The sequence below is a fragment of the Amblyraja radiata genome, chromosome 5 (genome assembly GCF_010909765.2).
Source record: "Amblyraja radiata isolate CabotCenter1 chromosome 5, sAmbRad1.1.pri, whole genome shotgun sequence".
Lineage (NCBI taxonomy): Eukaryota > Metazoa > Chordata > Chondrichthyes > Rajiformes > Rajidae > Amblyraja > Amblyraja radiata.
The window spans coordinates 16,864,777-16,879,602 of record NC_045960.1 but is presented as its reverse complement, the minus strand read 5'-3'; the positions used below and the strand labels follow the sequence as shown (position 1 = coordinate 16,879,602).

Sequence of the window (14,826 nt, the reverse complement as noted above, 5' to 3'; positions counted from 1 at the left end):
CCTCTGGTTCTTGATTCCCCTACTCTGGGCGTTTACCCGATCTATTCCTCTCCTGATTTTGTGACTAGTGGGAGCTCTATCAGATCACCTCTCATACTCCTGCACTCCAAGGAATAGAGCCTATTAGCCTGCACGGTCCTTATTAACACATGGGCACGCTGGGCAGTTGCACGGGGCCCCACGAGCATAGTGGCCCCATTGCTAATCTATGTATTGTAGAATGTCATTGTAGAACATGAAAACGGAGAAGAACATCGCAAGTGCATGACGGCATATTTCATTCGGCATAAAGAAACTGGAAGTGTAGGGGCCCCAGAGCACTGCTTTGCCCAGGGGCCTATAATGTTGTTAAGATGACCTCTCCCTTTACCTCAGGCCCTCGGGACCCGGCATAATTTTTGTAAACCTCCTCTGCAGCCCTTCTAGCTTGATAACATCATTCCTATAACATGGTGCCCAGAACTGAACACAATACTCTAAATATGGTCTCACCACATCATATATAACTGCAAGATTACCTCCAAATTCTGTACTCAATACTCTATACTCAATACATAGGGTGCCACATTCATTCATTCATGTTGAAACATTAGCGATGCAGTGGTGCTGGTTTCCAACGGGAACGGTGGACGCACCACACATGTCTGTCCTCCAGTTCCTGCGGTCTTCTGCCGCTGGAAGTATAGGATTTTAGTGTGTGTGCTTTATCATCATTATCACCACACATATGACAGTGATCGCAACTTCTACTGAAGTGTGGATGGCTGTTGGCTCGCTAGAAGCTCATCCACCATGGGACAGGTCTTGTTTATGGTCCTGCTGGGGGTCCACAGCCCCCCTCCTCACCTGGCAAACCAGGTGGGGGAGACGGTTTAGTCGCTGACTATCCGACCAAGGAGCAGGTAGCACGGGATTACATGGTACCCGTGGCGTTAATGCACACACATGAGGCTGCAGATGCTGGAATCTGGACCAAAGATTCCAAAGGACACAATTGAAAATTCTTCAGCTATGAAATGAGCTTAAAGGTAACATCATCAATTTAGGTTTCAGGCTTTTGTGGAAGGGTTGAATGGATCATAGGGCACCCATCCATCGTGACATCTGGGGCGACACAGTGGAGTAGCGTTAGAGTTGCTACCTCACAGCGCCAGAGACCCAGGTTCAATCCTGACTACAGGTGCTGTCTGTACAGAGTTTGCATTTTCTCCCCTGTGACCTGTGTGGGTTTTCTCCAGGTGCTCCGGTTTCCTCCCACACTCGAAAGATGTGCAGGTTTGTAGTTTAATTGGCCTCTGTAAATTGTAAATTGTCTTTAGTCTATAGAATAGAACTAGTGAACGGGGATCGTTGGCCGGCGCAGACTTGTTGGGCCAAAGGGCCTGTTTCCACGCTGTATCTCTAAAACCAAAATGAGACATCCCTCTGGAGCATTGCAAGAACAAACCTAACTGCAGGATATTTATCAGAACAACCATCCTGATGTAATTGTGGGCAGGGACACTTCCTCCGGGCTATGTGGACCTCTGAAGGGAACCAGAGAGAACCCTGGTGGAAGTCAGTATGTTTCTGCCAGCTGATCCAGTGCGGCACCAAGCTACATATATACAGAGGATTACCTACCTTCTTTCTCCAAAACATAGCTGGAAGAGGTGCCGTTGGTGTCCGAGACAGCCACAGAATACGTTCCCAAGTCTAACAGGTCGGGCCGTTTGAAGATCAACTTGGATCTGAAATGAAAACAAATTGGGAATTGTTCTGAAGGAACACATAACAGTTTAGAGTTTCTCACAACACCCTCTGACAAAGTGGATGTCATCAGACACTTTCTCCAACATATTGCACCTTTTGAGATAGTACAGCCCAGTTCTAACTAACCAACTAATCTAACTGCCTCAACGTCACCTCGAGTCCCCCTATGTGTCTTTCACTCTTGCAGGCAATTCATATTTCAATTATTTTCCACAGGCTACAACATTTTCCTCGTTTGCAGAATCGTAACATGGCTGCAGAAGGAAAGGAAATAATTTGGATTATCCTGGGCGGCATAGTAGCACAACTGGTAGAATTGCTGCCTCATGGTACCAGAGACCCGGGTTCAATCCTTGAACTTGTCTGTGTGGAGTTTGCAAGTTCTCCCTGTGACCACGTGGGTTACCTTCGGGTGCTCCGGTTACCTCCTACGTCTTAAAGTCATGTAGGTTAACTGCCTTCTGTAAATTGCCCCTAGAGTGCAGGGAAGTGGGATAACTTGGTGTGAATGGGTTATTGATGGTCGTGGATTTCTAAACTAAACTAAATCTCTAGATCCACTTCTTTTGTAATGCTGGGATCCACACCATCATGTCCAGGGGACCTACCAACCTTCAGCCCCAATACGATGTCAAATACTGTGGGCTGAAGGGCCTGTGTCCATGCTGGATCTTTCAATGATTCAAGGCCATACCTGCTCAATGTTAGAGCGAAGATAGGCACAAAAAGCTGGGGTAACTTAGCAGCTCAGGCAGCCTCTCTGGAGAAAAGGAATAGGTGACGTTTTGGGTCGAGACCCTTCTTTAGACTGTTAGAATGATCCAGCTCAACCCAATCCCTTGTTCCTGTCATATTGCCCTGCAATTTGTTTCCTTTCAGGTATCTATGCCGCCCCTATTGTATGCTGCGAGTGATTCTGCCTTCTGCACCAACCCTGGCAGATGTTCCAGGCCCGAATAATTCACTCTTAATAAAACTTTCCTCATATTATATCTGATTATTTTTCACCTTCGTTCCACGTCACCTGCTTCTTGGTGCTGTCTCCCGGTGGGAACAACTTTACTGCCTTCACCGTTAGGGCAGCACGTGGCGCAGCGGTAAAGCTGCTGCCTGACAGCGCCAGGGACCCAGGTTCTGTCCGTACAGAGTTTGTACATTCTCCCTGTGACCACATGGGGTTTTCTCCGGGTGCTCTGGTTTCCTCCCACATTTCAAAAACATGCAGGTTTGTAGGTTAATTGGCTTCTGTAAAATTGCTAAATGTCCCTAGTGTGTGGGATAGAGCTAGTGTACGAGGTGATCGCTGGTCGGCACAGATTCAGTGGGCCGAAGGGCCTGTTTCCGTGCTGTATCTCTAAAGCCCAAAGTAAAGACTTCACCCATTACCTCTATCAATTTTCTTTGCAACGTCCTCTATTCCATATCTGTCCAAATAACCCGAGACCGTCGTCACGGGAATTATTTTGATAGATCTCTTCTCCACCCTCCACAGGCCCTCATATATTTTCCTGAAGTCTGGGACCAGAACTGGACACTTCACTCCAGTTACTGCCAGACCCGTGTTGGACAAAGGTTAATTGTGACTTCTTTCATCTTGTGCTCGATCCATTTCTTCCTTCTTTCCGCCTCTTCCTTCCTCTTGCTACCTATCCACAAACTCTACACTCATACCCCGGGTCCTTTAGTTCCCCTACCCCTTTTGGAACTGTGCCCTCTAGCGTGTATCACCACTTGCAAGAATATCACACCACATTCCCAGCACTAAACTTCATCTGCCACCCATCTGCCCATTCCCCAGCTGCCTCGGGCTGCCCAAAGTCCTGACTAATCCTCCAGGCTTCATGCCATCTGCTGTATCTCTAAAATAAACTCAACACAACCTGAAACCTGTCGACCTACGTTTCATGCTCTGTTTCGATGTGGACTCTGGTGAATTCAGTGATTTCCTCATAGGCTTTGCCCCAGGAAAATTGGGAAGCATCGGTCATCTCAAAGCACTTGAAGTTCAGGTAGATATTGCCCTCTGCATCAACGCCAGTGGTAATTTCTTTGGTATCTTGAAAATGTAATCAAGAGGAAGAAGTATCAATAACATGATCACAAGGAATCAAGCATCTCCAAGTACTTCATTCTCCTGACATTATCCTGTCACTTAAAATAAACAATACATTCAACATTTGCATTCATTGAGAGCGTGGCACAGTGGCGCAGCGGTAAAGTCGCTGCCTTACAATGCCAGACACCCGGGTTTGATCGGACTACAGGACCCGGGTCTGTACAACGTCATTGACTGACGTATCAGGGTCGGTGAAAGATTTTGAACATTTCAAAATCCGGCGGCGACAAAAAATATATTATTGCGACACTTGAGGAGACACCGTGCGTCAAAGACCCGGGTCTGTACGGAGTTTGTACGTTCTCCCTGTGACTGCGTGGGTTTTCCCCGGGTGCTCTGGCTTCCTCCCACACTCCAAAGACGTGCAGGTTTGTAGGTTAAATGGCTTCGGTAAAATTGTAAATTGTCCTCAGTGTGTAGGATAGTGCTAGTGTGCGGGGTGATCGCTGGTCATCGCAGACTCAGTGGGCCGAAGGGTCTCTTTCTGCGCTGTAGACAATAGACAATATCTCTAAAGGTTGGGGCATTGTGTCTAAGAATCAGAAAGTCATGTTGCAGCTTTATGAAACTTTGGTTAGGCCGCATTTGGAGTATTCTGTGCAGTTCTGGTCACCTCATTATAGGAAGGTTGTGGAGGCTTCGAAGAGGGAGCAGAAGAGGTTTACCAGATTGCTGCCTGGATTAGAAGGAACTATTTAAGGGCCTGTACCACTTGCCGATTTTTTCGGCGACTGTCGGCATCATTGACTGACGTATTAGGTCACCGAACAAGTTGCGGCGTGACGCGGCGGTGACGCGGCGGTGACGCGGCGTGAGGCGGCGGTGACGCGGCGGTGACGCGGCGTGATGCGGCGTGACGCGGCGGTGACGCGGCGTGATGCGGCGGTGATGCGGCGGTGACGCGGCGTGACGCGGCGGTGATGCGGCGGTGACGCGGCGGTGACGCGGCGGTGACGCGGCGTGATGCGGCGGTGACGCGGCGTGACGCGGCGTGATGCGGCGGTGACGCGGCGTGATGCGGCGGTGATGCGGCGGTGACGCAGCGTGATGCGGCGGTGATGCGGCGGTGACGCGGCGTGATGCGGCGGTGACGCGGCGTGATGACGTATTGCCGCGCGGTGTCTCCTCAAGTGTGGCAACATTTTTTTTGTCGCCGCCGGATTTTGAAAGGTTCAAAATCTTTCGGCGACCCTGATACGTCAGTCAATGACGTTGGCAGTCGCCAAAAAAATCGCCAAGTGGGACAGGCCCTTTATAAGGAGAAGTTGGACAAACTTGGATTGGTTTCACTGGAGGGTCGGGGGCCGAGGGGAGTTCTGATAGAAGTATATAAAGTATATAAGAGGCATAGGTAGGGAAGGCAGTCAGAATCTTTTCCCCAGGGTGGAAAAGTCAAAGGGCATAGCTTTACGGTGAAATGGGGAAAATTTAAAGGAGATATGCAGGGCAAGTTTTTTTTACAGAGATGTGATGGGTGCCTGGAATATAGTGTCAAATGTGGGTGTGGAAGCAGATACAATAGTGGCTTTTAGATAGGCACATAGATATGCCGGAAATGGAGGGCTATCGAACACTATCCTACTGCTAGTGTATGGGGTGATCGCAGGTCGGCGCAGACTTGGTGGGTCGAAGGGCTTCCGTGCTAGTTCCGTGCTGTATCTCTAAACTAAACTTATTTTCCAGTCTCTTTAAACACAAAGGATCCTATTTCCCAGTTTCTAAACACAAGACATCTGATTTCTCACAGTCTCTAAACACAAATCTTATTTCGCACAGTCTCTGTAAAAACAAGACGTCTTATTTCTCAGTCCCTTCAAGCACAAGACATTTTCTTTCTCTGTCTCTTTGAAAACAACACGCCAGTCCCTTTAAACAGAAGTGTTATTTCTCAGTCTCCTTAAACACAAGACATCTTATTTGTCACAGTCCCTTTAAACACAAGGGGTCCCACATCCCACACTCCTTTCACAGCCCCGTTTCCCTTCGATCTCATTAGACCTCCCGGTGTCCTGTTTCCTGAGCTGCATTTGAACACGCTGGGGGCCAGTTCTTCGGCTCCTGAGAAACTCCGCAAGGCCCCTGCCCACAACAGGTGGCAGCCGGTGAGCGTACCTGGTCTGTGGTAGATCAGCACAGGTTCAGACGGCTCGGAGGGTCTCCCTGGACCAGCAGCATTCACGGCCCGGACTCTGAACAGGTATCGCTTCCCCTTCTCCAGTTTAGTCACCTGTGTAGACACAGCATTGAAGTCACTTAACCATGTGGAATTCAGCAAAAACTTTATTACTCAGTTCACAGTGGTGCAGCTGGTAGAATCGCTGCCTCACAGCGCCAGAGACCCGGGTTCGCTCCTGACCTCAGGTGCTGTCTGTGCAGAGCTTGCACATTCCCCTTGTGACCGCGTGGTTTTCCTCCGGGTGTTTAGTTTTAGTTTAGAGATACAGCGCGGAAACAGGCTCTTCGGCCTACCGAGTCCGCGCTGCCAAGCGATCCCCACACACTGACACTATCCTACACACCTGGGACACTTTACAATTTTTATCAAAGCCAACTAGCCTACAAAGCTGTACGTATTTGGAGTGTGGGAGGAAACTGGAGCACGAGGACAAAACCCAGGCAGGTCTTGGGGAGAATGTACAAACTCCGTACAGGCAGCACCTGTAGATTGAACCTGGGTCTCTGGCGCTGTAAGGCAGCAACTCTACCGCAGCTACACCGTACTGCCTTAAAGGTAGTAGTACACTGAGGCAGAATACAGGGTCGTCAGTTTTGGCGCCATTTTCAAGTCCCTGTTGGTAATCAGGGCTAAGCTTGGCCAGGCCGACCCTGCAACAAGCCTTCATGGTTAAGTTAAGAACTCTACACCTATAACAACAGTAAATACGGTGGCACAGCGGTAGAGTTGCTGCCTTACAGCGCCAGAGACCCGGGTTCCATCACGATTACGGGTGCTGTCTGCACACAGTTTACGTTCTCCCCGTGACGTTCTCCGGTTTCCTCCCGCACTTCAAAGACCTGCAGGTTTGTAAGTTAATTGGCTTCTATAAAGATTGTAAATTGTCCCTAGTGTGTAGGATAGTGCTAGTGTGTGGGGATCACTGGTCGGTGTAGACTTGGTAGCTGAAGGGCCTGTATCCCCACTGTATCGTTAAACTAACCTTAAAACTAAACAGGGACTTAAAAATGGTGCCAACTCTGTATACACTCAGTGTACCACCACTATACACTTGTACTGTATCCGAGATGCTTATCTAAGGTGTATCTAAGTGCCTGTGTATAGTGATACTTGTACTGAACTGCATACAAAAATGAATTTGACTGTACCTCGGTACACATGGCAAATAAAGTAGTACTCAAGTAAAGTGCCATTGGCTCTCTGGTTGAAAGATGCCGACACAGGAATGTAACCCGAACACAACAGGCATGGGTCGGGAAATAAGTAGGGAGGGAGATGAGGACGAGAAACTTGATGGTAAAGGACAGGGTAAAATAATCTTCTTTGGAAAACCATTATCATTTGATGTACAAACTTCAGAATTTTTGGAAGAGGAAATGGTTTCTTGTTGCTGACACATCATTGGCAGTGTTTTTCTTTCTTTCTCAAGGAGCGGAGTTTAACTGGAATATGATCTAACTTCACTGTGTGGAAACAAAGAACTGCAGCTGCTGGCTTATAATAAAGAACACAAAGTGTTGGAGTAACTCCGCAGGACAGGCAGCATCTGTGGAGAACATGGCTAGGCGACGTTTCGGGTCGAGACTCTTCCTCAGACTCAATCTGCCTGACCCGTTGAGTTACTCCAACATTTGGTGTCCTTTTGTGTATCAACCAGCAACTGTAGTTGTTTGTTACTACTGATCTATTTCTCATTTGACAGCCACACAAGGATGACTGGAGTGAATTCAAATTGAAATATAAATACTTTATTATCGGTGTGAAACAATCTACACAAGGCGGCACAGTGGAGTAGCGGTAGAGTTGCTGCCTTACAGCGGCAGACACCTGGGTTCGAACCTGACTAGGGGTGCTGTCTATACGGAGTTTGTACTGTGACTGCGTGGGTTTTCTACGGGTGCTCCGGTTTCCTCCCACGCTCCAAAGACGTACAGGTTTGAAGCCTCATTGGCTTTGGTAAAATTGTACATTGTCCCTAGTGTGTAGGATAGCACTGTTTCCACGCAGCATCTCTGACGTCTAAAGTCTAGCACAAATTAGCACAAATGCTTCATCATCACTGACCTTCAAGTAGCGTGAGGTCACGGGCTGTTCTGTTACTGGGTTCCACTCATCTGAACCCATTTCACAGAGGTCCACAAAGTAGCCAGTGACCTTGCTGGCGCCCGTGTAGAGTGGTGGCTTCCACAGGATCACTAGAGAGTGGCTTCTCACCTCACAGAAGGTCAGGTCGTAAGTCGGGCCTGAGATACACAGAGGATGAGAACATCTTAGCACCACAATGGAACAATGGTCAAGGCACACAAGACTCGATGATGACGCCTACATTATGTGTTACAAAGAAATACAAAGAGCAACTTCGCTTCATCCCATGCTTTGTGAATAGTGGGTTTCCAGGCAGAGCAATTGAGGAGGAATGTTCACCTGTAAGTCAACTCATAGGCCTTGTCATGGTTAACAATAGACCGCCATTCAATGTGATCATAGCTGATCATCCACAATTAGTAACCCGTTCCTGCCTTCTCCCCATATCCCCTGACTCCGCTATCTTTAAGAACCCTATCTAGCTCTCTCTTGAAAGTATCTGTAGAACCGGCCTCCACCGCCCTCTGAGGCAGAGAATTCCACAGACTCACAACCCTGTGTGGAAAAGTGTTTCCTCATCTCCGTCCTGAATGGCTTACCACTTATTCTTAAACTGAGGCCCCTGGTTCTGGATTCCCCCAACATCGGGAACATGTTTCCTGCCTCTAGCATTTCAAAGCCCTTAATAATCTTATATGTTTCAATAAGATGCCTTCTCATCCTTCTAAACTCCAGAGTGTACAAGCCAAGCCGCTCCATTCTCTCAGCATATGACAGTCCCGCCATCCCGGGAATTAACCTTGTAAACCTACGCTGCACTCCCTCAATAGCAAGAATGTCCTTCCTCAAATTTGGAGACCAAAACTGTGCATAATACTCCAGGTGTGGTCTCACTAGGGCCCTGTACAACTGCAGAAGGACCTCTTTGCTCCAATACTTAACTCCTGTAAGTTATTGGGGCAAATCCTCCAAAATTATGGAAGAACTCGGATAAGGACATGGATATTTTAAAAAGACAGATTTGCTGGCTGCAACGGAAAAACCCCCAATCCACAGAAAGAATCAGTTTCAAGTTTCAAACCTGTCTGGCCTGTGGACTTGAGCATCACACAACTATGCGAATGGTATGGGCAGGAAAGGCTGAGATGGAGATAACAAGATTATCTTGGATACACAAAGGAAGGAACCAAGCCTCAGCAGACGGTGGTAAACAGGCCAGCACAAGCACAATCACCATCTTGGATGACCCATCCATCGAGACAATAGGAGCCCATCCAGGAGATGGGATAACGATCAGGCTGAGGGATCATGACATCAGCAAACCCCTTATCATCGGAAGCCTATTGTTCATGCCAGATCGAAACTGGGAATCATCAAAAGAACCCTTTTATCCAGAGGACCACCTGGGGGTTTCAAAGGAAGCTCAGGTATAAAAGCAGGAGTCAAGCCAGAACTCGCTCTCTTTCTGCTCTGCTGGACAGCTCGTGGGCCTGCATCGACCTAGCTGTGAGTATCCCGGTGACCTGGTGAAATTCCCGAAATAGGATAGTGGTTGAGAAGGGGAAAGAGGTCAAGGGGGGGTAAAATTGTGTAAAGTAAGTTTTACAACGTGCCCGATAGTTTTCCGTCCATAGTCTTAGTTTAAAGCATAAGTTTAGCCACGTATTATGTAGTGTTGGTGAGATTCGATTTCTCATTGTTTAATAAAGCCTGTAAATTTTAGACTTGCTTTGAGTCCATCTTGGTTTCTGTTTTCTCTCATCAACACACTCTGGTCAATTCAACCTTTTTATCATATCCCACCATAATTCCGAGGTCTAGAACCTAGGGGAATCCCTTTTGTTGTATTCTCTCTCTTGGAAACCGCTCGAGTGGAGTGGTGGCCGTTTGACCCTCCGACAAGAGAGAGAATAACTCGGGCAGTTGGGCCCGAAGTGGAGTAAAGGGAAACGCAAAACCCCTACACTCCTCTTGTTATGAGGGGTGTCCCACACTTCAAAGCGCTGTAGAGTCATACAACGTGGAAACTGGCCCTTAGGCCCAATTTGCCCACAACTTATCCCAACTACACCAGTCCCATCTGCCCGCATTTGGCCCATATCTCTCCAAACCTTGAGTTCATATAACTTCGACAAACCAAGTCAGGATCGACCCCGGGTCTCTTGGCTCTGTGAGGCAGTGGTTCCACCAGAGACACCGCTGTGGTAGATGAATAATTGTAACCATTCCGCATGCCTCAAAGAGACTTCATATGTTCACAAGTTCTCGGAGCAGAATTAGGCCATTCGGTCCATCAAGTCTACCCTGCCATTCAATCGTGGCTGATCTATCGCTCCCTCTCAACCCTATTCTCCTGCCTTCTCCGCGGACATAACCCCTGACACCCAAACTAGTCAAGAATTTGGCAATCTCGGTCTCAAAAAATGAGACCAGATTTACATCTGACGACAATGCCACTTGGAGTCTGACTGTTGTGAAAGGCAGCAATTCCAAGGATTGAAGGGAACCTTGCTCAAGTGTATCGGGCCAAAGATCTGCTCTTTGTGTTTGGTCTCCAAGAGAAGGACCACCCAAAAGTCAGATCAACTTTCCTTCCAAGCCTGTCGCAGAAACATTGAGGGCTCTGCCTTCAAAACTGCTGACCAACCTCTTTGCCAGTCACATTACTTATATCCATGTATGCCTGGCTGAAGTGACTGGCTGTGTATACAAGTGGCCGGCACAATGGTGCAGCGGTGGAGTTGCTGCCTCACAGAGCCAGAGACCCGGGTTCGATCCTGACCTCAGGTGCTGTCTGTACGGAGTTTGTACGTTCACCCCGTGACCGTGTGGGTTTTCTCCGGGTGCTCCGGTTTCCTCCCACACTCCAAAGACGTACAGGTTTGTAGCTTAATTGGTTTCTGTAAAATTATAAATTGTCCCTAGTGTGTAGGATACTGCAGGCACAGACTCAGTGGGCCAAAGAGGCTGTTTCCATGCTGTATCTATCAAGTCTAAAATAAAGTCCTAAGTGTAAAGTATAATCTAAATTAAAATCCAAAGTAAAATCTAAAGTCTAAAGAAAGTTCTAATATGTAGAGTGTCTTGTGCCGAGGATAGGCACATAAAGCTGGAGGAGCTCAGCGGGACAGGCAGCATCTCTGGAGAGAAGAAATGGGTGGCGTTTCGGGTCGAGGCCCTTCTTCAGACTGATGTCACGGGAGTGACTTTCAGACTGAAGAAGGGTCTCGACACAAAGCCACGGGAGTGAGTTTCAGTCTGAAGAAGGATCTCGACCCAAAACATCTTTCATTCCTTCTCTCCAGAGATGCTACTTATCCCGCTGAGTTACTCTAGCATTTTGTGTCTACAGTTTAAACCAGCATCTGCAGTTCCTTCCACACAAGTGTCTTATGCCCATGGCCACTGTGCCCAGTTCCATTACCTGGCTCTGCCATGGTCCATGCTTCACATTTGAAGTGTCGGCTGGATTCGGAAGGGATGCCCACCCCACCAAGGTTCACTGCGCACACTTTAACCTCGTAGAAAGAGCCCTTGTTCAGATTTTCAACCTGTCAATGAAGAACAAACAAAAGAAACTATCAAAATTGCTACTGCAGAAAACTGGGGCAGAAAACCTCAAGCATGACCTTATTGTAACTTTGTACTGCAGTGTGCCATGTATCAGCACACAAATTGTCCAACATTACACGTGTGTGCGTGTGCGTGCGCGTGTGTGTGTGTGTGGGGGGGGGGGAGCTTTCAAATTGTCCTTGACAACATCATCTCAGGATACATGAAATCTATGTGCAAATGCTAAGCATGGCATAAGTTAGCAAGGATAGCTGGGAACAGAATCATGAGAGGAATAGATCGGGTGGATGCACAGACTCTCTTGTCCAGAGTGGGGGAATCGAGAATCAGATTCCCCACTATAGGTTTAAGGTGAAGGGGGAAAGATTTTATAGGAATCTGAGGGGTAACTTTTTCACGCAAATTGTGATGGGTATATAGAACGAGCTGTCAGAGGAGGTAGTTGAGGCAGGTACTATCGCAACAATTAATAAGCAATTAGACAGGTACATGGATAGGACAGGTTTATAGGGATAAGGACCAAACGTAGGCATGTTGGTCGGTGTGAGCAAGTTGGGCCGAGCATCCTGTTTCTGCGCTGTATGACTCAAAGATGCTGCCTGCCCCGTGGAGCGGTTCCAATAATATCTGTGCTCATTTAAGATACGAGGGGAGAGGTGCTTTTATTTTACACAGAGGGCACTGAGTGCCTGGAACATGCTGCCAGTGGTGGTGGTTGAAACAGATATGTTAGTGGCATTTAAAAGACTTCGCGCTTGGATATGCAGGGAATGGAGGGAGATGAGTTATGTGCAGGTAGCAAGTGATGGTCTTGGCATCATGTTTGGCACAGACATTGTGAGCCGAAGGGCCTGTTCTTGTGTCATAATGCTCTTATGTTCTAAAAGCAGGCATTCCCGATAACAGCTGCATTATTATTCCTCCTGCACTTTGTCCAGTTAATGCCCAGAGCCCAGTCGCAATATGAATGGCAAATACTCTCTTGATTATTATAGGTTCGACGTTTAACACAACAATGCACATCCACAATTGTTGGTGCCACAGCAGCGGAGCGGTAGAGTTGCTGCCTTACAGTGCCAGAGACCCGGGTTCAATCCCGACCTCTGGTGCTGTCTGTGTGGAGTTTGTACGTCCCACCTGTGGGTTTCCTTGGGGTGCTCCGGTTTCCTCCCACATCCCAAAGACGAGCAGGTTTGTAGGTTAATTGGCCTCTGTAAATTGCCCCTAGTGTGTGGAGAGTGGTAGAGAAAGTGGGAAAACATAGAAGTAGTGTACGGGTGATCGATGGTCGGCACGGCCTCGGTGGGCCGAAGGGCCAGTTTCCAGGTTGTATTTCTAAATAAGACCAAACTAGTTACAATCATGTCAAACTTCTGTACTATTCACCAAGTGATTCAGAGGTATTTGGCAGTGTTTACTTGGCCGTCGTTTAACGTTTAGAGATACAGCGCGTAAACAGGCCCTTCGGCCCACCGAGTCCACGCCGACCAACGATCACCCCCCCCGTACACTAGTTCTGCCCTACACACTAGGGACAATTTACAGAAGCCAATCAACCTATGAACCAGCACGTCTTTGGATTGTGGGAGAAAACCGGAGCACCTGCAGAAAACCCACGCGATCACGGGTAGAACGTGCAAACTCCGTACAGACAGCACCCGAGGTCAGGATCGAACCCGTGTCACTGGTTCTGTGAGGCAGCTACTCTACCGCTGCGCCACCGTGTCGCCCTTGGTGAAAATGAGGAGAATCCCGTTACTTTTTCCGGAACATGGTTCGCCTCGGACGGGATACTAACCGTAAACACGGTTCCAGCGATCGCTTTAACGTTGCTTTCGTGCCAGTGCAGGTCAGTAACCTCGCGGTGATCCATGTAGTATCCAGTGATGTCCGAGCCACCGGTGAACCTCGGCACCTTCCAGCCCAGGGTCATGGAATCGCCGCTACAGTTGAGGAGAGTGATGCCATACGGTGAGGAAGGGACGGCTGGTGGATGAAGCAGAGAGTTAATAATGTACACTGACACCAAGCCAATTAACCTACAATGTATGTCTTTGGAATGTGGCAGAAAACCAAAGATCTCAGTGCAAACCCACGCAGGTCACAGGGAGAACCTACAAACTCCGTACAGACAGCACCCGTGGTCAGGATCGAACCCGGAACTCCGTCGCTGCAAGGCAGCAACTCTACCGCTGCGTCACTGTGCCGCCCTAAGTCATAGGAGCAAAATTTGGCCATTCGGCCCATCGAGTCTACTCTGTCATTCAATCATGGCTGATCTATCTTTCCCTCTCAACCCCATACTCCTGCCGACTCCCCATAACCCCTGACACCCATACTAATCAAAAATCTGCCAATCTCTGCTTTAAAAATACCGAACGATTTGGCAGCCACTGTCGCCCTGCGGCAATGAATCCACCATCCTCTGACTAAAGAAATTCGTCCTCATCTCCTTTCTAAAGGTACGTCCTTTTAATCAAATAAAATAATAAAATATGAATATAAAACAGACCCTTGGAACTCCAACCCAGTGCCGCTGCCAGGACAACGAACCTTTATGGCCACTCTACATTTTTAACAACTCCGAACTTGAAGAGTACAAGTTGGCGCCAGAAAGGTGGCCACTCTTGTATGCTGCCTCAGTGTAATCTACTCTTGTTACTCTCTTAGTAACTAATCAAAGTTACGTATGATTGTGCATAATATCTTTTTTATTTGTGCATAATATCTAGGAAGCTTGTTACTGGACTGTATTAAAAAAAAAAAATTCCTGTACCGAGGTACATAAGTCATGGGAGCAGAGTTAGGCCATTCATCAAGTCTACTCTGCCATTCAACCATGGCTGATCTATCTCTCCCTCTCAACCCCATTCTCCCTGTAACCTTGGGAACATGTGACTATGCAGTACCATTGAAACTGAAGACACTGCTTTTGAAAATGTTGCATTCATTTGAAACAGCCGTACTCTGCAATAGTTTGCATCATGCTTTAAGTTGTTAGATGAGTGATAATGTGATTGAAGTGGAATGAATGGGAACGGAGACTCATGTTATATTGGTGATTCTGTAATACCATTGGGCCATGGGGGTGGCATGCTGCCATTCAGGTCAAAGGTGCCTGGAA

General features: G+C 47.9%; 1 protein-coding gene across 1 annotated transcript in view; it reads right to left on the bottom strand.

Annotated features, from left to right (window-relative positions):
- Positions 1 to 14,826, bottom strand: part of myom2 (myomesin 2) — a 115,418-nt gene that overhangs the window by 19,805 nt on the left and 80,787 nt on the right. The window contains 6 exon segments of the mRNA XM_033020675.1: positions 1,624 to 1,730; positions 3,652 to 3,808; positions 5,981 to 6,095; positions 8,109 to 8,287; positions 11,554 to 11,680; positions 13,501 to 13,688. Of these exon segments, the coding sequence (XP_032876566.1) occupies positions 1,624 to 1,730; positions 3,652 to 3,808; positions 5,981 to 6,095; positions 8,109 to 8,287; positions 11,554 to 11,680; positions 13,501 to 13,688 (873 nt within the window).